General features: G+C 39.3%; 1 protein-coding gene across 1 annotated transcript; it reads right to left on the bottom strand.

Annotated features, from left to right (window-relative positions):
* Nucleotides 1-7,888: 7,888 nt before the first annotated feature.
* On the bottom strand, nucleotides 7,889-12,755 carry tent5aa (terminal nucleotidyltransferase 5Aa). Its single transcript, XM_059340244.1, has 2 exons — nucleotides 11,691-12,755; nucleotides 7,889-11,236 (listed from the first exon to the last, which is right to left on the bottom strand). Exons 1-2 carry the CDS (start codon nucleotides 12,114-12,116, stop codon nucleotides 10,457-10,459), a joined length of 1,206 nt encoding a protein of 401 aa, XP_059196227.1. The 5' UTR covers nucleotides 12,117-12,755; the 3' UTR covers nucleotides 7,889-10,456.
* Between the last annotated feature and the right edge of the window lie 9,795 nt (nucleotides 12,756-22,550).

The following is a 22,550-nucleotide window of genomic DNA, read 5'->3' as shown; positions in this document are numbered from 1 at the left end:
TGTTTTTACTGTAAAACTCAAAACTGATAACTGCACCACCCCCCTTCTCTCTGCCTCTAATTATCTTCCACACAAACATATCGGTCATGCACAGGTCCCGTCCATGTATCCCTCTATGTATTGTGCTGATGTGGGTGAAATGTTGTTTACTCTGGCTGTGTGACAGGGAGTAATTTTACACTCTTTTGTCAACAGTGGTTAACACAGACCACGCCACATGCAGGCATCATATGAGAGACCTGTGTAGTGGCAACGCCTGCTCTCAATAACACAACCACAACACAACCAACATGTGCTCTGCACATACACTAACACTCCACACCACTGCTACAATATAAAATATTACCAAAATCTTTTTTTTAAATGGAAAGTGACAAAAATGATTTAGTTTAAACAGTGGAAACAATGTCTCATATGACCACACATTTGTAAATAAAATGACATTTTCAGATGTCCACATGTTGAATTTATTTCCAGCAAAGTTAAACTGAAATGAATTTTTACACTATTGTAAGGATTGTTTATTTCGATTAAAGCTGGAGTGGGGGACTTTTATATATAAACTAACATCTGTTATATTAGCACTTACCTAACAAGTTCACACAATTGTGATTGAGCCAATCACCTCCAGGGAATGCTCTCTTTCTAAGTATACCTGAGTTGTGGTGTCTGTTGCCTGTGGCAACTTTACATCAACCAACCAGAGCTAAAGGGGGCAGGAAGAGGTGAGGGACCATGGTGCTGAAGCAGCACTATGGGGAAACCTATGGCAGAAAATTCTAACAAGCATCCCAGAAAAGATTCTGGAGTCGATGCTACAGACACTCGGCTTTCAGTGGAAGGATTAAAGAAAAAGAAAAAAAAAAGAGTGACTGATGGCGAAGACGAAAGTGTTTGTGTATCTACTCTCCCTGCCAAAGGGGGAATAGAAAAGGCTCAAACTAGATTCTCTACAGCTCTAAATCTAAAGGGATGGTACAGCAGCTGTCCACTGATCAGAGGGATGGTGCTTTGAGTCCTGGACCTGACACAAGTTGAAGTATCTTTGGGTAAAATACTAAGTATGTTTAAAATTCCTGATGAACTGGTAGCTTCAGTATGAGTGAATGGATCATTGACTTATCAACTGCCATTTTCTGCCTCTTCTGTGGAGAATACAGTTAAAGATATATATATATATATATATATATATATATATATATATACACACACACACATTTTGTATATAGAATGAACTCTATAGACTCAAAATAACTAATTTCTCAAATATTGTTCACAAATCTGTCTAAATCTGAGATAGTGAGCACTTCTCCTTTGCCAAGATAATCCATGTCACTTCACAGGTGTGGCATATGTGAACAATATTTTAGAGAAATGGTTACTTATAGTATATAGAAAAAGTTTTAGATCTTTGAGTTCAGCTCGTGAAAAATGGGAGCAAAAACAAAAGTGTTGGCTTTATATTTTTGTTCAGCGTGTGTATGTGTGTGTGTATATATATATACATATATATATATATATATATATATATATATACATACACATATATATGTATATATATGTTATATAATATATAACATTCCTAGTTAATCATAATTGATTTTTATTTTCAAGGCTTAATTATTGTTTTACACAGAGTAAAAAAACAACATTTCTGTTCCTTTTATTTCATATTGTCAGATCAATTAAAAATTTTGCTATATCAGAATGTTTTTAACTTAATGTAAATATGCTATATTTATGTACAGGATATTATCTTTATGTTGTAAATTATGTAAATTATAATCATTGTAATCTTCATGAGGCAGAACTTATCATAAAAAAACTTTTGACTCATTATTTTTTAATTTATTACTGCTGGTGTCATCTCCATGATAAAGTGTTTTAAACATCAGCCTCTTCTATTCCAAAATTATCCAAACTGTTTTATATATCTTTAGAGTTTCCAATAAATTCTCACAAACTTGGCTCCGAGATGTGTCTTTTATTTATCCAATTCAGAGAAGACAGAAGTTGTTGCAACTTAGAAACTCTGGTAAAAAACTGTTTCTATCGACGCCAATCTGACTGTAATCATCCAGTTGAATGATGTTCAAGTGCATGTAGGAAAATAATTTTCTCTATCTGATCCCCAGCTTCCCAGACCTGTGACATCAAATCTCATTTGCACACAAACAGGATTTTGTGAGAAAACAATTGCAGCCGAGGTATGAAGTATGGAAAATGTATTGCTTATCAAATGTGTAGAAGATTATTTTTAACACATGATTGTTGGGATGGCCTTGGGACTCTCTCTCTCCCTGTCTCTGTCTGTCTCTACCCCAGTTGCTGAGTGAGAGGACGCTCATCTGTCCTGCAGGTTCTGAGACTTATATAAGATAAACCTGCTAACCTCTATGACACTAATCTCTGAGAAGAGAGGATCGCCTTCCTTCCCTCCCTGCCCTCCCTCACCTTTTCTCTCTCTCTCCACACAAACACCTCTTTATGATCTGCTACTTTTTCTGTCAATACACACAATTGTTTTTTTGTTTTCCACCTTGTTGCTCCTCTCTAACTCCCACACCACCTGAAACCTGATCCAGGATCCATGAATCACTCAGTTCCATTCAGTCGTTTCAGCCTCCCTGTTGAGGCTGTCAGCTAAGGTGTACTTTTACAAGAGTCGATAAATCTTCAAACATCAGCAACAACAGGCATCAGCTCCCCATCGTTCCCACTGACACCTGCTGATGACCTCCATGTCTGTGTATCTCTTCCAGTGTCTGGTTTCTTTTGTGTTTCCCATAAGAAGTTGCTTTACTAAACTAGTGTTGCACACAGAGTCGTCTTGCATTACCATTTGTTTGACACACTTTTTGCAACAAAAACTTATCCAGCTTGGCTCATACTTGCTCCAAATCTGCTGGAAAACATTGTCATAAACCTGTCACAACAACAAATGTGAAATCTTATAGCAGAGCAAATGTCTGCAGATTCTGAATGTGCAATATTCTGAAGTACTTACAGAAGTGATTCAAAATTTTCTCCTGAACTGAAGTTGACTTTTTTATATTATAGCCTACTTATGACCTTGAGTAGTTTTTAAGGAATGAATATTACTACTGGTCCAAGAAGTTATACCGTATTATCAGTCATCTGAAAGCATGTTGATTGCAAAGTACAGCAGTCTATAAACATTGGAGACTAGACAACTGAGGAAGTATATGAACTTTCAGTCAACAGCAAAAGACTAATACAGTATGGCATGTGCACTTTATTTTTGATATTTTAAATGTTCTATTCAATACAACTATATATAGCCCTCTAAGAACTTTTTATTAAAAAGAAATGTTGAATTTCAAAACTTAACCTCCTTCTGATTACATTTAAAGTACATTTACTTATATATTTGAATTTGCTGAGCAGCTGTTGGCAGCATTTCCTTTCTTATTTTCTGTTAACAGACATTACTTTAACTTAAGCAGACCTTGTTATCTCAACGTATTATTTAAGGTTGGGGAAAAAAGAACAGGGTAACGCCTAAAATCACTACTTCCGTACCAAAGTACTGGATTCAGTTACATCGGGTAGTGGCCTGTCACTACCACAAGGCAGCCCCGCTCCAAATCATACCCTGCTTTATGGTCTATTTTACCCTAAATCGGAATATAATTTACAAAATGAACATTATGCTTTATTGACTTTTAGATTTTAACCAGTTATTGAGACTATGAACTCACTATAAGAATGTTTACTGAGGTAAATCAAGTGAGAAGTAGGGTCATTTGTGTATTCTTTCATACAAACAGACTTCTTTTTGCAACTAGAGGAGTCGCCCCCTGCTGGCAATTAGAAAGAATGCAGGTTTAATGGCACTTGGCATTGGCTTCAATTTTCAGGCTTGAAGGGTACCACTTGCTTCCGCCTTGGCTGCCATCATAATTACTACTACCACTAGAGCATGCTGCCTTAACATAGATAACATAGATATGGGTCTTAATAAGCTGCTGTCCAAACACATGTGTGGTCTTTTTTTGCAAGAAGAACAGTCTAAAAATGTTGGTTAGTGCAGCTTTACCTTGAGCACCAGCATTGATATAATTTAATGATTGGGATACTGAAACTTACTATGATAACCATACATATCCACTGAGTCTGGTATTGAGTACACACTCTCAATACAAAGCCAGTATTACTCAGACAGATATATCAGCCTAGCTCAGCCTGGTGTAACTGCTTACATAAGTGAGCTCAATGTTTGAGTCAGGTTGTTGTTTTGAGGCGTGGTGAGAGCAGAGGCCCAGACCCATTCTGGTTTTACCAAGAACAGTAGTGTGCTGTAGGTCCTGCAGTATATGACCTGTAACTGACTCTCATTCTGACTTTTTATCTCCCTCATGGCTGTTAAAATGCATGATGAATGTTTCCTTACTGTTTGTACAAACTCACCCCTCTGGAATTTGTTTACAAGCCTGGCTTGATGTTGGGGGGAGTTCTGCTCTCATGCTGTCTGCTCAGTGTTATCCTTCACTCCTTAAATTGTGAAAAAAATATAATGATGAAATGTTCTTATTACTGAGACATTGTTAATTGAAACAGTACGTTAGTTTGGATGCAGTCGCTGCTGCTCACCAGCGGACTGGACTCTGAACCACTCGGTTTGGTCAAGCCACCCTCCAAACAGTTCCCGCTTATTCCATAAAAACTTTCATCTGGAAAAAATTCTTCACAGCAATAGAGAGGGAAAAAAATAAGAGAAATCCCGAATGTTGCAGTGGAAAAGCCATTAGACAGCAGCTGAGCACTCAGACAAGCAGGAGGGACGAAGAACTGGAGGATGAATGACAAGTGTCTAAGCTTTTATTCAAAGGTAAACAGGTTATTATAAAGACATTCACAGGCACATACTGTGCGGATTCACTCTGTGGTCGGCTTTAGCTATCACCCTCTGCCAGCTGGCTACTGCAGGAGGAGTCTTTCACAACTTACTCTTTAAACTTTAAAATCAAAGCTCCCTTAAATTAGGAGGGCTATTTCGTTTGATGCTGCATCTCAAATTAAGGACCTGAGATTTAGGCCCTTTGGCGCCGTTGTTACATCAATCTGACTTCTTTACAGAAAACCACTAATGAGAAGGGTTCTTAAGGAGAGATTAAATAAAGTCATGCTTAAAATTAAGAATGAGACTAGAAGCTACACCAGGTATTAGACAGCAGGCAGGCTGCTGGTAAAGATGATGAATGGGATGTTTAAGCACATTTATTTTCAATAGTTTCAGGCCATGTATTGATGATACTAGCCTCTGTTTTTCATGCTCATTGTCACTGCTGTACAGCACAGTACAGTTCTAGAGTATTAAATCATGAATCTTTGTCCTAAATGGATTCTCAATTCTGGCATTTAAACCTGCCACTTGTTGGCAGTGTAACAAGCTGTGAACACAACATTGACACATTATTACCCTATAAAGTTAAAATAGGGAGCATTCTAGCAAATGGTTGTTTATTTGTCCACTGAGCGGACGCAGAAGAAGAAAAAGATGAATAAGATGAAGGTATACTGTATCAATCCTGCAAAAGGGAATTCCATTTTTTCAGATCATTGTTGTATATATTCACACAAACACACAGGCCCAATACACACATTCATAAACAGGACCTATACACATACATTATACATGGGGAGCAGGGGTGTCACAATTTTTAAATTAAAAACAAACAAAATGCTTTCAGTTTCAGTTATCGAAAATCTGTAAAATTTTCAATCTGAGCATGTAGGCTTGGTGTGTTTCATTCCAGGCAAATATTGCACTTATGTCACACGTGATAACATGTGGCCTATCCTTTTATAGAAGTATTGGAAAATGTGATTGACAGTTGTCAGGGCATACAAGTAATGATCTGTGGATATTTAGGAATTATGACATTATAGTATAACAATGGCATAGTCATCAGTGCTCAAAACAAAATGTTTAAATAGAAAATAAAAATCGTTAGTTGTAATTGAATCTTAGTCCACTAAGAGATGTCAGAGCCGGGAATGCCTCACAGAATGACACCCTGAGCAGTTGGGGGTTCACTTAGTAAATCACTGCTATCTGCAGGGATTTTAACCAGCATCCCTCAGATTCCCAAGCCAAATCCACACAAGCTACTCCCGCTTTAACTTCAGTACTCATTCTGATTTGTGTTCAATATTCCTTCCACTTTTAACTCTCGTTTAGTTTATCTACAATTTGGTTCTGAGAAGGGAGTGTACACTGGGTTTAGAGCTTTTTTACTGGCAACAGCTGTCTCCAACAACTGGAAACAAGTTAATGAGAGCTGTGAGACTGAACCAGAACAGCAAAGTTCCAAGTACTTAAAACCAAAACAATAAGCTGGAAGTAGCTTAAAACAGTCTGCACAGCTCAGGAGAACTGTAGAGTCAGGCAATAGTTCTTTGTTTGCTCATCGATTCGAGTGACACAATACATTACAGACAGCATTTTGATCTATTGTTAATATAAAATGGTTGATGATTGCAGCTTTAGAGCATAAATTTTGGCGTCAGATAGCTAAAATATATGAACTGTGACTGATGGAGAAGGGATGATGCCTGCTGATGCCTGGAAGCTATAGTGCAAAGACAAGACATATGTAAAATGTATATTTGCTACTACACAGATTAGACATGATGATAAATGGACTCTTCCAACACTGTGTAAAACATCAATTAATCATTATCATCATTAATCTATCTTTAAATGACAGAAATGGGTGCCTCACCCTGGTAGCCACTCAATGGTATGACATTCCTACAGCAGGGTGTTCAACACTGCGGCCATCATGTGAAGAATTTAAAGGATAGGCTCACTAATTTTTCAAGTCTGTCTTAAAAAATATGCAAATGTCCATATATACAATGGAAGTGTTTGTGGTCACTGAAATTGTTCATCCAGCCATTAAAACATCTCTTCCTTATGCAGTTCCACTACAAATGATGGGGGACAAAATCAACATTTCTTTCTCTGGAAAAAAAATGTTTACCATAGTTCAGCTTCAGCAGTCTGTGTTAGTCAAATCAAGTAGCTTCTTTATTTGCTATGTCCCATTGTTTTACACAAGGACATGCTAGTATTGCTTTACGGTATAGCATAGAAAAAAAAGCATAGAACATTAAACATGCTACTAAACTAACCAATTAAAGGGAAAAACAATTGTCTGAGCATATGTCTGTATGTGGATTTCAATCCAGCCTCAACCTGTCAATCATTCCATCAATGTCTCAGATTAATGAGGTGCTAATGCGCTTAAGTGAAAGCGATAATGTCCTTATCATGTCTGCTATATATAGCACTGTGACATACAGCCCATCTCTGACTCATTCTATGTTTTCCTCTCTATATCCCTCTGTATCTAGGACAGATTGTCATGTGACTGGTGTGACAGTCAGCTCTGCTGTTTTGTTTCAGCCTGATAACCATGAGACAGTTGGACTCTGGTCTCTGCAGGCCTTAGCGCTGATCGTCACTGCATTGCTGTCGGAGTATGGGGGGGCTGGGCTGTTAACAGAGAGAATTTGATGAGCGGGCAAAGATATTCATTCTACAAAAGCGTTGAAGTCTCTTTTTTGGGTGGATGCAAATCCCCTCACATTCAACAACAGCTCTTTCTGGCAGCAGCGGGCCAGTTCTGGACGGGTTTCTGTCTGGGCCTGTTGGGCCCGGCAGGCCATGGCAGGGATTTGCCTCTCTGAGTGAGCGGGCAGGGGAGCCACTGAAAGGCTAACGTCAGTGAAAAGAGACGCTCTCACTGGAACTGTGAAGTTTATTGACAAATGAGAATTGACTCATGTCTGAGTAATGCCAGACTGGTTTTTATCCCAACTTATTTTATATTCAAATAATAACAAGAAACATGACAAGTCTGGTTTTCAGATATTTTTATTGATGAAAACATCTTTAACCTTTTGACCCATTGGACACATAACATATTATAGCAAAAAAGCTATTGAGAACATATCCTTTGAAGCCCGATCACAGATTCAAAAGCACTGCAACACCTGCAGTGTCTGATACATTTATAAAAATAACAATCATAAAAAATATACATACAAGACAAGGATCTTTTTCTGTCTTTCTCAAATTGTGATTTGTAAAAGACTGCATGAACAGAAACAGATATTTGAGACAACGCATACAAGACAATGCAGTAAACCCACAATCTCTACCTGACAGGCACAATCACTAACTGACAGGAGCTAGCTAGCTAGTCAGCTGTTAGGACTTCACTGAGTATAAAATGACAATACATTGCCTGCACAATCGGAACAATATCATCGATGTGGACAGATGTGAGAAGATGAAAAAACTGAACAGCGAGTCAGAGGATGAGAAAGAAAGGATTTTTCAGCGAGAGAACTTCAACGCAGTGTTGAGTTAATGCTGGTCTTTTTCCTAACATACCTTTTATGCTTGTAATTACTTTTTCTTTCTTTCTATCTGCTGTCAAGAAAGGCTGCAGTTTAGTTTGCAAGGAGTAAGTGAGTTGGCAAAGCTGAAGCATGTAATCATGTATATACACAGTTCCTTAAAATGGTGTGGAATAAAGCATAAAAAAAACATTAATAACCATCATTAAAGCAACCTCACAAATGAAGCATAGGTTGCAACTTAAAAGTCTCCTGAAGCTGGTGTGAATGCATGCAGTTTTCTTCACAATCACATGATTAAAACAGATAGCAAATGCTGATTACAGAATGTTTTGGTTTCCCTGAAAAAAGGGAAGAGTTGCAGCACTGTCCATTAAGTTGTAGTCTGACCTTAACAGAGACAGTTTTTACAGTAAAGCATGGTAGCCCTAGAGAGATAAACCCCATCACCAGCTGCACCCATCTCTCCAGACCGACTCTCTCTCCCTCCTGCCTTTTTAACCACTACATCTTCCTTTCTTTCCCTTTTTTTCTCCCCCTACTGTCTGTTTTTCCCCGTCTTTTATATCAACACAGCACATTTCTTTCTACATCAACATATGGCTGCATTAAACCATAAGGGCTATCAGCAGGCCAACTAAATATTTTGGCACAACATTTTTCTGAACCGTGAACAGAGCGTCTGCAGAACCCAACCCCAGCTAAGTTCAAGCTCTTCAGCAGCAGCTGAGGAATTCCCTGCTAGGGTGCTACAGCAAATAGTGTCTCATCATCTGAGGTGTCTCTGCAAATATCTTTCTACTTGTAGGAGGAAGCATAGGGAACAGATACCAGCTCTCTGAATGCACTCTCTCTCCTCTCTCTCTCCTCTCTCTCTCTCTCTCTCTCTCTGTCTCTGTCTCTTATCTACTTCTTGCGTGTTTTTTTCTCAGATGAGAAAAAAGAGAAGCACCACTGTACAAAATATACAGGAAATTGTGGGTGGGTGAATGTTTGTTTTGTTTTTTGCTTATGATCTGAAAATGCTTGTCATCCTAATGAATATGCAGTACCTGCATTAACTGGGACATGCAGCACCGCAAGTTTGGCTTCTCAGTCAGAGAAGATTGAAATCTAGAATTTCCAAATACTCACATGAAAAATGTAGATCTTGCAACAATCTGTTAATTGCACATTTGACTGCTACTTTACTGCAAAATCCACACTAAAGCGTGGTGCCCTATTTTTTGTCCAAACATAAACAAACGCTGCATGATTTCACATATACATTCACAAGCCTCTGGGGTGCTATTGTCTTGTGTGCCTGACCATAAACAAAATCATATGGTCTGCTCATTATTTTATAGGCACTTAAAACACACATATGTTCACATATACAAATAGACATAGCTTCATATTTTGTTTATCCCTCACCCCACCCCCCACCCCCCCATCGAAATAGGGTTTGAATGTTAGAAACAATCAAAAAATTCTTTGGTCTGTAAACAACCATAATTATATCCAAATGCAAGGCAGAGATGCCAGTTTGTTATCCAAACTAGTTTAAGAGCATCTCACCTCAGTTATGCTGACATTAAACAGAGTTCAGGGTGCTCGTTTTGGAGCCCTGCACACACCACTGATTTCACCTTGAGTGTGTGAGTGTATGTGTGTGGAGTAGCTGTCAACTTGAGGGCACTGATGCAGCCGTTTGGTCTGCTGGCTAATCAGTTCTTGACAGATTCGATCAGTCTTTCACGATGACAGTTCTGCTGCTTGCATTCAAGACCGTCACACATTTGCTTTTATTTCCAAGCTACCCCAAATTAGTTCTTTTTCCAAACCTGGTAGGCCTGTGCAGGATCAGTTGACATTTCAAGAAATGTGAGATTATTCACATTGAAATACGTACTTGAAGTGAAAGCCAACTGTTCATACTAAACGTATGAACAAAAACACAAGCTTTGATGCAAAACATTAAAAAGAAGACTCCTTTTTCTGTCAGCTGTCAAACTCTGGGCAGGTTTGCTACTCACTCCTGTTTAAACAAATCTCTCCCCTCCACCTTTTCCTCGGGGCTGACTCAGTTACAGGGCAGCCAGGTGGAGTATGCAGGCTGCTGACAAGCAAACATCGGCTGAACCTGTGCTATGTAGTAGTTACTGAAGTTGCCATCTGCCACATAAGGAGCAGGTTGGTAGTAACATGTAACATTAGCCACGTTGGGGATGACATTCTGCTCAGCAAGAACGCGCACTGCCAGCATGGCTATGAGCCCGAGGGTCTGCCGCCTCTCATGTCCCATCAGGCACACCGTACTCTCGTTGACCACCCCGTGAAGGGTCATCAGGTAGTCATACTTGCGGTCCTCCAGGCCCACAAAGTGGTTTTGAAGATAGGACTCCAGCTTGCGCTGCTGCTCACCAATGTCAGGGAAGTCAATGAAGAAGCGTGAGCACATGTAGCGCTGCAGGGACTTCATCTCTGACTCAGAGGCAGCCCGGAAACCCCTCACCAGCAGGTGACAGTACTTCAGCAGGCCCCCGCCTCGGATCTCTTCAGGGTTCCGGGTGCATATGATCTTGTGACGTAGGTGGTCCAGAGCCTCGCTGAAGTCCCCGTACACACTCTCACCCATGATGGTGGGGTGGAAGGTCTCGGCCATTGGGTTCTCTGAGCACTCGTAGAACAGCAGCAGGGAGTCCAGTTTGATCTGAAAGGAGTCCACACTGAACTCAAACTGCCGCCGGAGAGAGTCAACAAACTTCAGCTCCACATTCTTGCCCCGGTTGTTGGAGAGGGAGATGAGACTCCAGCGGTCTGAGTCATTACACACCTTCACCATCTTCTGCACATAGGCTTCCTGTGTGAGCATGTGAAGGAGAGAGAAAAAACACAAATATTAAGTAGAGATCCACATAATATTGAGTCTATGTAATTCAGCAGTCATGTGCATGCACATTGAGGCCTAGTTTTGCAGTGTGCAAGAAGGTTTTATATTGCATAACCACTTATCAATATGTGTAACTAATAGCTGCATGTCTTTGTGTAATAAATATTGTGTTATTAATGCTATTAACCTCAATAATAAAGTCCATAGAATGTACTTGGATATGGGATCTAGGTGGCTGGGCTCATGATCCCTTCCAAATTGGTTTAAGTTAATCCTCTTAATTACAGAAAAACAGTTTTTTACTATCACTTAACTAATCTAATTTGCAACCTTAATCGGTCGTTAAGCCAAATTGGTACAAATACAATTAATTCATATCACATATCTAAAAGTAAACAGGAGAAAGTTTTCAAAGTGAATGTACCTTTAAAGTTAGCGGGCTGATTTTTTCTTTATTTACACAGTCGGGTAAAAAATCCAGGAGGCAGTCCAAAACTATGTCCTTCACAGTCTGGAAATCACTTTCTCCTTTCATATCTGCGCAAAATATGAGATCAAGGTCCTTATAGCCCAGTCCGCTGTCCCCGTGCAGAATGTGGCTGGCTGCAGAGCCATTTAACCGAACGTCCCGGACGTGGATCTGTTTCTCCTCCATCCGACTCCGCACCACTTTGACGATCTGCCGCGGCTGCATCTCCAGAGTGGGGAAGTTCCCCCGGCCGTGGATCGGGATGGTCTCCGTCAGGATGGCGTCCAGTCGCTGCACTTGCTCCCAGTTGAGGACGCTGACGTTGCTGCTTTCAGTGTCAGACATAGAGCTGGTAGTGGAGCTACTGTCGTCCTCTGACATAATGAAGGGTGGAAAGTCCTCAGCGATTTAAATAAAATAAAAATAAAATAAAATAGTTTTCTGAAAATGAAAAGAAATGAGTGATCGCGTCTTTACGCACACATTCTGTATAGTAAGTACGATGGTTGTAACTTCATCCGGATTCTTAGTATGTGGAGTCGTCCGAATTGACTGTAAACATAAAGAAATAGAATACAAATATTAAAGACCCTTGGGTGCGTTAAATAGCAGTGCGTTAGTTTGCGCAACAAGCCTATGGTTGGAAGTCCAGTGGCGCAGCTGGTGTTGTGTTGAGAAAGAAGTGCAGTCAGTCAAGAAGCGCGTAGAAAACGAAACTTTCTCTTCTCTTTCTCTGGTCTTTTAAAACATTTGCCCCGGTGCCACTGTCAATGCGTCCGAGCGCTGCGCATCACAGTCTTTGAAGGTCGCTGATGATCCAGGAGGGGGTTTGCTTTTCCGGCTGTGACTCCATCGCCCAAAGGCACGCCTATGATTTTATGAATTTGCATGAATAAGCTGCTCCTCAAGTCGCACTTTGGTACAATCCTCCCTCCGACGATCAGCCCCTCACAGGAATCTTGTGGATTTTTACGCACAGCTTCTACATATTTTTAATTTCTTCCTCTTGCTGCCAAGGAATAATTCCGTTTAATGCAGTCTGAATGTGCTCAGGAAATCCAGCTTTCTTTCCCCTAACTCTGTTTAGTTCAACATATTTTCCCCACTTGTGGAGAAGTTAACTGTTACCTGCCCACTTGACATGCTGCGTCCTTGTGCAACAGTCAGCCCTGTAGTCTGAAGATGTCAGCTGTACTTCACCCCGCCCCCCTCTGACGGTCTGCTGCTTACTGAAAACCCTGCTCAACATGATCACACTGGAAGACTCGACTTTATGAAGCAGCTCCCCAAGCGACTTTAATTATATTCTTTTAATGTTTTTTTTAATCTGTCCTTGAAGTGCTCATTTATTAAAATCCTATTACTCCATTCAATAATTTCTGCTCAAAATGGTAATTAATGCGCCTCAATTCATTCATAAATTACAATTTATTTAAAGTCAGGTTTCATCACCATTCTGTGACAAAATGTGACGTTTAAAAAGTAAAAGAAATACATTTAAAAGTGTTTTTTTGCAAGATTCGACTGGTGCTGATATGCTTAAACAGCTTACTTGGTGTTGTCATGTCGCCCTCTGTGGGCTGGTTTAGGTTTTGACATATATTATGCCTTAAAAAGGGACTATTTTCCTATTGAAGTGTCTGTCATGTGAAAGCAAAAGTGTACCAACTCAAATAGCCATCAAGAAAACAGGATTTTTCTGTTTAAAACAATCAGGAAATATTTTCTCCATAATCCCATAAGCCTGTTACCCCCAGACCTATAACACCTCCAGGTCAGGGTCTGCAGCCGCTCCCTGAGCTGGTTACTCTTGGCTTCTGTTGACGTGTATAGACAATCACTTATCCTCTGACCTTCTACACACATTTTAAGATATACCTGACCCTTATTTGGTTGATAAGTCTGTTAAGATTGTACTACTGTATAATTTCCATCATCATTCCTATTATATCTCTGATTTTCTGTATAGCTTCAGTTATTTAGAAATTAGTTCCAATTAATTTCCAAGAACCAGACAGTCAGTATTTCAAGCAGCATGTGTGAGGGGGGTCAGGGGTTAAGGGGTAATTGCCATGTAAGGGTGGGGCAGCTGTCACCGACGCTCCATTAGGCACTGTAGCATAAAGCCCTGCGTCACTACAGCCACCCAGATCTGTAAACCCTGATTATCCCATTTACTCCATTGCAGTGTCTTAACTCTCAAGGCCCACACAGGAGCTCTGCCTCTGCAGTGTCACTCATTCTGCAGGATTCAGCTCTTCATTATGTTAGCAGTCACAGTGCAGCTTTTACAGTGAATACAGCAAAAAAAAGAAAAATAAGATCCTAGATCAACACAATTATAAATTAAGGGTGATGAAAGTCCTTTTTAAAAATTATTTTGGATCTGAGGTTCTAGTTTTGAGTAATGGGCTTCCAATTTGTTTTTTAAGTATACTTTTTGTTTTGTTTTTATACTTTGCTTTGGCACGTGTCAGACAGGTTGATCGCAGGTCTCTGAAATGGATTCCAACATCTGGAAATGTACATGGAACTATTACTCAGTTACAATGGGCCGAGAGCAGCTTTTCGTCAATGTGTTTCCCAGGTGTGGAGACATGGTTGCTATGGATTGGACCGAGTCCCTCTGCAATGCACGATGCAAAGCTAAATCAAAGCCGCTGTCAGAGACTAACAGCAGGTATATGCATACAGTACAAAACAGAGCTGAGCTGATGAGTCGTTTTGTGTAAATACAAGCTGACACCTCATTACTCACTGTGAAATGGGTGATTCATTGGTTGGTGGTTATTGAAAGACATGAATGAGATTATGTTGTCAGAAAATTAAATCAAAGCAAGGATTCAAAAGCTCCACACCTTTCCCCCTGGTGATGTGGATGTCTTTCACTGTCATCTGAAGAGTGTGTATTCATTTAGTCACACAACCTACAGCAACTTAAAATATGAGGAAGAAGAAGAAGAAGAAAAAATCCTATAGGCCTCTTAAAGTAATTTTTTACAAGCACAGTGTTTGTCTCGGGGGTCTATTAACCTTTTTCTGGACAGTCCAGCCCAATAAAAAAAGAAAAATAGGAGAGTTTTGTTTTCCAGCGCCATATATCTGACCGCATGAGCTGAATTTATCTACCATGGAGTATAACATCCCTGCGGCCTTTGAGTTTTCCTTCAGGTCAGGACTGTCTGCTGGGAAGGACCATCAAAGCTTCTCTCATAGCTTTGATTATGTATCTCATGTCAACAGCACTGTGACACAATGGCTCCTTTCTCTCAAAACTACACTCACTTTAATGAGTTTTTAAGGGTTGAAGATCATTCTTATTTGCATATCTTTTGAAGGAATACAATTATTTTTCAAAGGCCCTGCTCCAAGTGTGTGTGTGTATATATATATATATATATATATATATATATATATATATACATATATATATATATATATATATATATATATATATATATATATATATATATATATATATATATATATATATATATATATATACAGTATATATATATATATATACACATATAAATCAGCACCACCTTTAGGTCTGTATCTCGTTCTAATGATACAACTGTGATAAAAATAGACTTTTGAAAATGGGGAATTTAATATGAAACAAAGCCATTAAGATAAGAATGATCAAATAACATTTGACAATTTAGTTTTAATAATTCATGAAATTCTATCACCTTTTTTTTACTTTGCCTATTTATATGATTATTTATGTTGTAATGTTGTAATGTATGATTTATTGGGAAAAAAAACCTTTGGGGCTCCATAATCCAGTTTTTTCTGAGAAGAATTAGTGAGAGGTCAAGTGCTGCTTTATCATTTTAGAGATAACACTGACTCCCTGCAACATTGCAACACATTTATCATTAAAATAATATAATTGACATAGGCTTAAAAACATATACTTTTAATTCAATAAAAAACAAACAAAGATGGTCCTGCTGGTAGAGCCCTAGTTCATATTTATCATCTTCTGTAATTGTTCTGCAATAAGTAAAGATGGTCCAAAAACATCACCACTGGTTCACTTTGATGTTCTTCCTATTTCCCAATAACGGCAATTTTTTTTATAAATTAATTGTGTGGAATTTTGTTTGTTTATGGTATCAGACAGAAGAGATGCTGATGTTCAGGTTCCTCAACTGTAATTATTGGAATTTCTGTCGCATTAGGAGCAATCCAGCAAAGCCCTGACCTTTTTCTACCAACCTCACATTCAGCAGAGGAGGAGAGAAAAGAGCTGCTTGTTATGTAGTGCTTATATAAGAAAACGGGCCAATAAGCAGTGATGAGTGATGAAAAAATGCATAAAGGTGAAAAAAAACTCTGTTGGCTCTGTTATGATGGCAGTTAAAGATTTAAATGTAGTCTCAACCAATAGACATTTCAATTTTAAACTGTCATCAGAAGGGGAAATCCTTTTTCGGCTGCTAGTGTGGCCGAGGAAAAGCAAAGACGATGGAATAACAGGGTATCAAATTCAATCTGAAGCACCTGACCTCAGAAACTATGCAGCGTGAGGATGGTCTCACATATGGGCGAGCAGTTTCTTAGCCAGTGCTGCTTGAGAAAACGTGAGTGATGACATAACTAGAAAACAAAGATTGCCATCCCCTCTTTGTCTCCTCACCCACCTTTCACAGAGATAACTGGATTTCCAGGAGGGTCACATTAGTTTGTCCCGGCTGTCGGAGAGATATTCCCACTGCTGACAGCAAAGTTAGTTTTGGTTGTGGATCAGAGACACCAGGACAGAAATGGGATTTCCAGTCTTTTTGAGTCAAAAATGCTTCTGACCCCCAGTGACAAAAAGCTGGAGAATCAATCCACCGTCAAAGAAAAGTGTGGGGTTATGCAGGGTCTGACGAGCAGCAGCAATCACTTCAGTACAGAGAATCCCTTTATTTCAGCTCTTTTTGATCCCAAAGGGCTGCCGTGTGCGGTGAGCTTGGTTTCAAATTATCCCTGCAGGTAAATGCTGAAGGTTACAGAGGGGGTCCTGTTTCACATGGAGATAGAGGCCCATCTCAGCGAATCTGCCTTATTATAGGTCTTTGAGATCTCACAGTCTGCAGGTCCAGGGACAGTGGAAGAGCTGATTGCTGCTGCAGAATCACTTGAGAGACTAATAGATGCTACAGACACGCTGTGATCTTGGTAGTGTATGTGCTGTCTCTGGCTAACTTGTTTCACTGGATTTACCATAATGGTATGACAGGCTCGCCCCCAACTGGATGTCCAAACCAGGCTGAAGGCATGCTGGAGAACATCCACATCAAACAGCCACACCTCTAACTCAAGAGTGGTTTTCTAATCTGTAACTGCACGCTTAATTGCACCCTGCGTCTTTCACGGGTGTGTCCATTTACAGTAACAACATGTCTGAGCAGTCATTCGAGACGGAGGGATAAAACAAGAGAGGAGAACAAACATATAGCACTTATCTTACATTTTGGGGAAATACACACTTCATGCTTTCTTGCAGAGTGAGAAGAGACAATTTTCACTATTCTTGTTGTATCCTAATGTAGTAAAAAGACACAAGAAACGGACTGGCTCGTTCCAAAGGTTAAGGACAAAACAAAATGTGTGTGTTATGGGGGTTTTGTACTGGTCTGTTTCTTGTCCAGGTGTAAGATCTTTGAGAAGTTTTGTCAGTGCTGCGAATTGCCAGCTGCAACAGAAAAACTTTTACATTTTATTTATTACAAATCAATGTATTTTTTTTAAACTGTAAAATTCCCTAGACATTTACTGTGTAACTTTATCAGAAATAACTTAAATTCATTAATATGATTCAGCATTTTGCTAAAAGTAAACCCATTAAAATAGCTAACAGTAGCTTACTACTACTAATTTCATTTACTTGTAATTTCATCACTCCTACGGAGATTCACAGTACAGTCATGGGTCTGGAGAACAACAAAACATGTGGTCTGGATCACATTACAGCTGAACATTTAAAATATGCCAGCCCTAGGATTGCTCCTCTTCTTTCAGTATGCCTTACTGTGTGTTTTTCCCACGGAATATTGCCTGCGTCCATGCTGTCTATCCTTTTAGTACCTGTTATTAAAGATAAAGCAGGAAAAATTAGCAGCAAGGATAACTATAGACCCATAGCACTGGCGAGTACGATGTCTAAGCTACTAGAGAGAATCCTCTTAAACAGACTGGAAACGTATATACAGTCTGCTGATAACCAGTTTGGCTTTAAGCAAAAGCATGGCACAGATATGTGTATATTTGCTTTAAAGGAAATGGTGTCAAGCTATAGAAGTAGAGGGTCCACTGTGTTTTTGTGTTTTATTGATGCCTCTAAAGCCTTCGACCGTATAAATCACTATAAATTATTTAATAAATTAAGCCAAAGGGGTGTGCCTAGGTACATTCTCAGGATTTTATTATTTTGGTACACTGAACAGACAATGAAGGTAAAGTGGGGAAACAGTATTTCTGCTAATTTTCACGCCAGTAATGGAGTGAAACAAGGTGGAATTTTATCCCCATTTTTATTTAATGTTTATATGGATGATCTGAGCAGACAATTGAACCAATGTAAGACTGGTTGTGTACTCGGTGACACTCTTGTCAATCACCTCATGTATGCAGATGACTTAGTCATCCTGTCTCCTTACAGTGCTGGCCTGCAAGAGCTATTAATGATTTGCTCCCAGTATGGTGTTGATTTTGATATTCAGTATAATGCCAAGAAGAGTGCCATCATGATTGTGCGTAGCAAGGATGACAGGAAGTCAGTTTTTCCGAAGTTTACACTGTGTGACAACACATTGAACGTGAGCAGTGAGATTAAATATCTTGGTCATGTTGTTACAGAGGATCTCACTGATGATCACGATATTTTTAGACAACGACGCAAGTTATATGCACAGACTAATACTTTGATTCGTAAATTCCATCACTGCTCTTACAAAGTCAAAGTTACACTGTTCAAAGCATTTTGCACACCCATGTATACTGCACATTTGTGGTGCAACTACAAGGTGAAGAGCATGCACAAACTGAAGGTGGCTTATAATGATGCTTTGCGATTACTGTTAAATAAGCCAAGATGGCACAGTGCAAGCCAGCTATTTGTTAGCCTGGGTGTGCCCACTTGTGAAGCACTTTTACGTAATCTGATGTATAAATTTATGAGTTGCTTTGTACTGTCCGAAAATAGTGTGATCGTTGCTCTTACTAATCCTCAGGTTAGCTCCACCCGGCTCTCCTCAGTACGGAGCCCCAGAGATGACATGGGAAAAAAAAAAAAATTAAATTGTGGCCACGAACTACTATTTCATTCCCACGAATTAGTATCTCGTGGCCACGAAATACTATTTCGTTCCCACAAATTAGTATTTCGTGGCCACGAGATACTAATTCGTGGGAACGAAATAAGTATTTCGTGGCCACAATTTAATTTTTTTTTTTTTTTTTTTTTCCCATGTCATCTCTGGGGCTCCGTAAAAACTCACTCTCTCCGGCATTATCTTGGCTAACGTCAGCCGGACCTTTAGCGTCCTAGCCGGAGGTCCGGCTGTCTCTCTCCTCTCGTCTCCTCACCTACCGGTGCAGGGAAATAGTCCATAATTAACTCTGTCCAGTTATCAACACATGTAGCACATCTGACTCTGATGAAATTGAAAACTTTTGCAATGATCTCCTCACATTAATCCATCTATTTAAGCCAGCGATCTTCACCACTATGTGAACCACGTCATCCAGCCTGTCTGTAAACAGCTGCACGTTATACTTATTTCGTTCCCACGAATTAGTATCTTGTGGCCACGAAATACTAATTCGTGGGAACGAAATAGTATTTCGTGGCCACGAGATACTAATTCGTGGGAACGAAATAGTATTTTGTGGCCACAATTTAATTATTATTATTATTTTTTTTTTTTTTTTTCCCATGTCATCTCTGGGGCTCCGTACCTCAGTATATTGGAGACACTGACGTAACAGTTTATTTTGGTCGGTCTGAAGATCATCTTTTTGTATTTTTTGGTTTCTGTCATATTTTTGTCTGCTGTGTTATGTATTTATTTGTATTGTTCCTGTTTTTAATATCTGTCTCCTATGGACCCTGAGTCTTGAATAAAAATTTGATTGATTGATTGATTGATTGATTGATTGATTGATTGATTGATTGATTGATTGATTGATTGATTGATTGATTACTGTTAGCCTTACAAAACAGAACAGAACTTGAAGAAAAAAAGAAAGACAGAGGAACAAGCAAAGCCATAATTGGACCACGGTTAGCTGTATGTTGCATGACTAACAATAATAAATGTTTCATCAACCCCAAACCACCATGTGTGCAAATGTATATTTGCATGAAATATCAGTTGAATCGGGGAGGGTTGTGTGTCTACGAAAGAGCAAAATTTTTCGAGAAAAAATGGAGATGAAAAAATACAGAGATTATGATTGTTCAAGCAACCTGAAACTTTGCAAAAGCAAGCTGGAAATAACTCTTATTCCAACACATTTACTGGTTTGGCACATGCTTTATGACAAAGCTTTGACAAAGTCACAAGACCACGCTGTTAGCCAGGAGACGCGTGGCTCTGAGGCTGTCAAACTGACAGCAAGAGGAAACCCAGAGGATGCCAGTTGAACAGCAGCCAAGACGGCCAGCACGGTCTGGTCACACTTTTAGAGTAAAACACTTCCTGAGGCCCTAATGATCTTTGGAAAGCTGCCAGCAGCATGACGGCTGTGGAGAGGACAAGTAATCCATGGCTAACTGGCTCCATGTCCACTAAATAGGATTGAAAGGACTAGTCGAACCTTTATCCCTCTCCGACTGAGCCACAGGTCAGCATTCAAGTCAAAGCAGAGTATGAATAACTCTTAAGTAACTCTAAAGGTATTATGGAAATTCTGGCCGTCCAGTTCCTAAATGACTTACTGTTCCTACCAACTGCCACTTCCATATATTAGATGTCATCTAAGAATAAGTACTAGTTTTAAAAATAATTAAAAAAAACCATTATTCTTATCATTAGTATTAGAAGTGGCTTTACTCTCCTATGTAGGTTTGATGCAGATGATAATGACTGATGACAAATAGATATTCTGGATGTTATTTTCTCCATGTGGTGTGTGGTTTATTTATACTTATAAAATACATAAATACTTTTATTTTTCACTTTTAGTACCCCTTTATCTGATTTGTTGATAACATAATTTCAATGCTATGGAGCCCAGTAGTTGTCATGTAGGAATCAGAAAGTATGTTGTGCACACATGAATTCAAGTGCGATGTTGCATTGCATGCATGAAATGTGTGAGAATAACATTTGTTTATCCTCTGTGACACCTCCAAGACTCCATATGTTCACCTCTGATACTATCACATACAGTATACTGTGCAGCTATATGATGTTTAAGCAGGTGTGATATCTATGAATTTTATTTTTATGGCTGGACCGTGCCATCAAATGGAAATATTATTTATTTATATATATTTTTTTTTTATTTGATGTTTTTTCCCACACAGAAATTCAGCCTGATAACTTATGTGGGTTAAAACACATGTTGGCTGCACAGCATGAGTTACTTTGAAATATGGATTTAAACACTTGGAAATGTGACCTCTCTAAGTCCCGTCTTATGGCCCCATATTAGAATAGTAGAAAATATTTTTTTGTAGGGTAAGCCAGTTTAGCGGCAGTTAATTTATGGCTATATTGAAGGAAACATTTTGTTTTGGTTTTTATATATCTAAACATGTTACTACTGTGCAATTTATACCTACCTGCTATGTAGGAGGGGGAAAAGTAAATAAAACTACAAATTAAAATTAGCGTATTTCAACATGTTAGTCCATAGTTGAGGAACATGATAAACCACAAAAATCTACGCAGAAAAAGCTAAAAATCTGAACTTAACAATTTGAATTGGAAAGGTGCATAAAAGCTTTTGGAGAACTACTTAAGGGTCATTTACAATCATTAGGCCCTAATAGATGACACTGACATTAATAAATGTGAGTTTTGACCTTGCTCATTTCGCTTTAAACGGGCACCATCCAGTCAGAGAAGGTTGGGAATGTAGGAGGTATTCCGTGGAGTGTCTTGAATGTAGATTTTTCTCCATAAACAAATTAATCTTGAAGTTATCCTCACCGTCTGGCTAACGGCTCTATGACTTTCCCATCTGCCTGACAGGAAGGCTCGATGGCTAGGGTCTGTCCTCCACCATCTCTCCACAGGAAGAGTGCACCTGCTCCAAATATGCTCTACTGCTCTATCACGCCCTTCTCTGCACAACTATGTGCTCTACAGCTGTGATTACTACCAGGGGTACTTGTACAGTACCCTAGGGGTAGCTCTACAGATCCTGGAGTGGGTGAACTGATATTAGAAAAACCAGGAATTACTTTTTTCTTTCCACATGCTAAGTCATTTAACAAGACGTGTCACAATGTGTCAACAGGATTTGTTGATTGGTGACTGTGGCAAGGAAAAAGAATAGAGAGGACATCAAAAATAGAGCTCCCTAATGGTTATAGGTTACACTCACAGAACTTGGTATTTCAGGTTCTGCCCTCCAATGGTTCGAGTCCTACCTAGAAGGGAGATCTTTAAAGTATCCTGGAAGGGAGAAGTGTTCCGTCCACTATGGTCTTCGAATGAAAGAAGTCTGGCTCCTCTGCCACGGAAGTCCTCTGCGTCTCAAACCAGACTCTTCTCCTCTGTAGTGCCCCGGTGGTGGAACGACCTTCCAAACTCCTTCCGATCTGCTGAGTCCTTATCAATCTTTAAGAAGAGACTGAAGTCCCAA

The sequence above is a fragment of the Centropristis striata genome, chromosome 8 (genome assembly GCF_030273125.1).
Source record: "Centropristis striata isolate RG_2023a ecotype Rhode Island chromosome 8, C.striata_1.0, whole genome shotgun sequence".
Classification (NCBI taxonomy): domain Eukaryota; kingdom Metazoa; phylum Chordata; class Actinopteri; order Perciformes; family Serranidae; genus Centropristis; species Centropristis striata.
This window is presented reverse-complemented; position numbering and strand designations above follow the sequence as displayed.

Excerpts from the sequence above, each read along its gene's own strand:
- tent5aa (XM_059340244.1), bottom strand. The coding sequence starts at position 12,116 with ATGTCAGAGGACGACAGTAGCTCCACTACCAGCTCTATGTCTGACACT. Across the intron at positions 11,237-11,690 it reads TCAGCCCGCTAACTTTAAAG|GAAGCCTATGTGCAGAAGAT; the intron begins GTACATTCACTT and ends ATGCTCACACAG.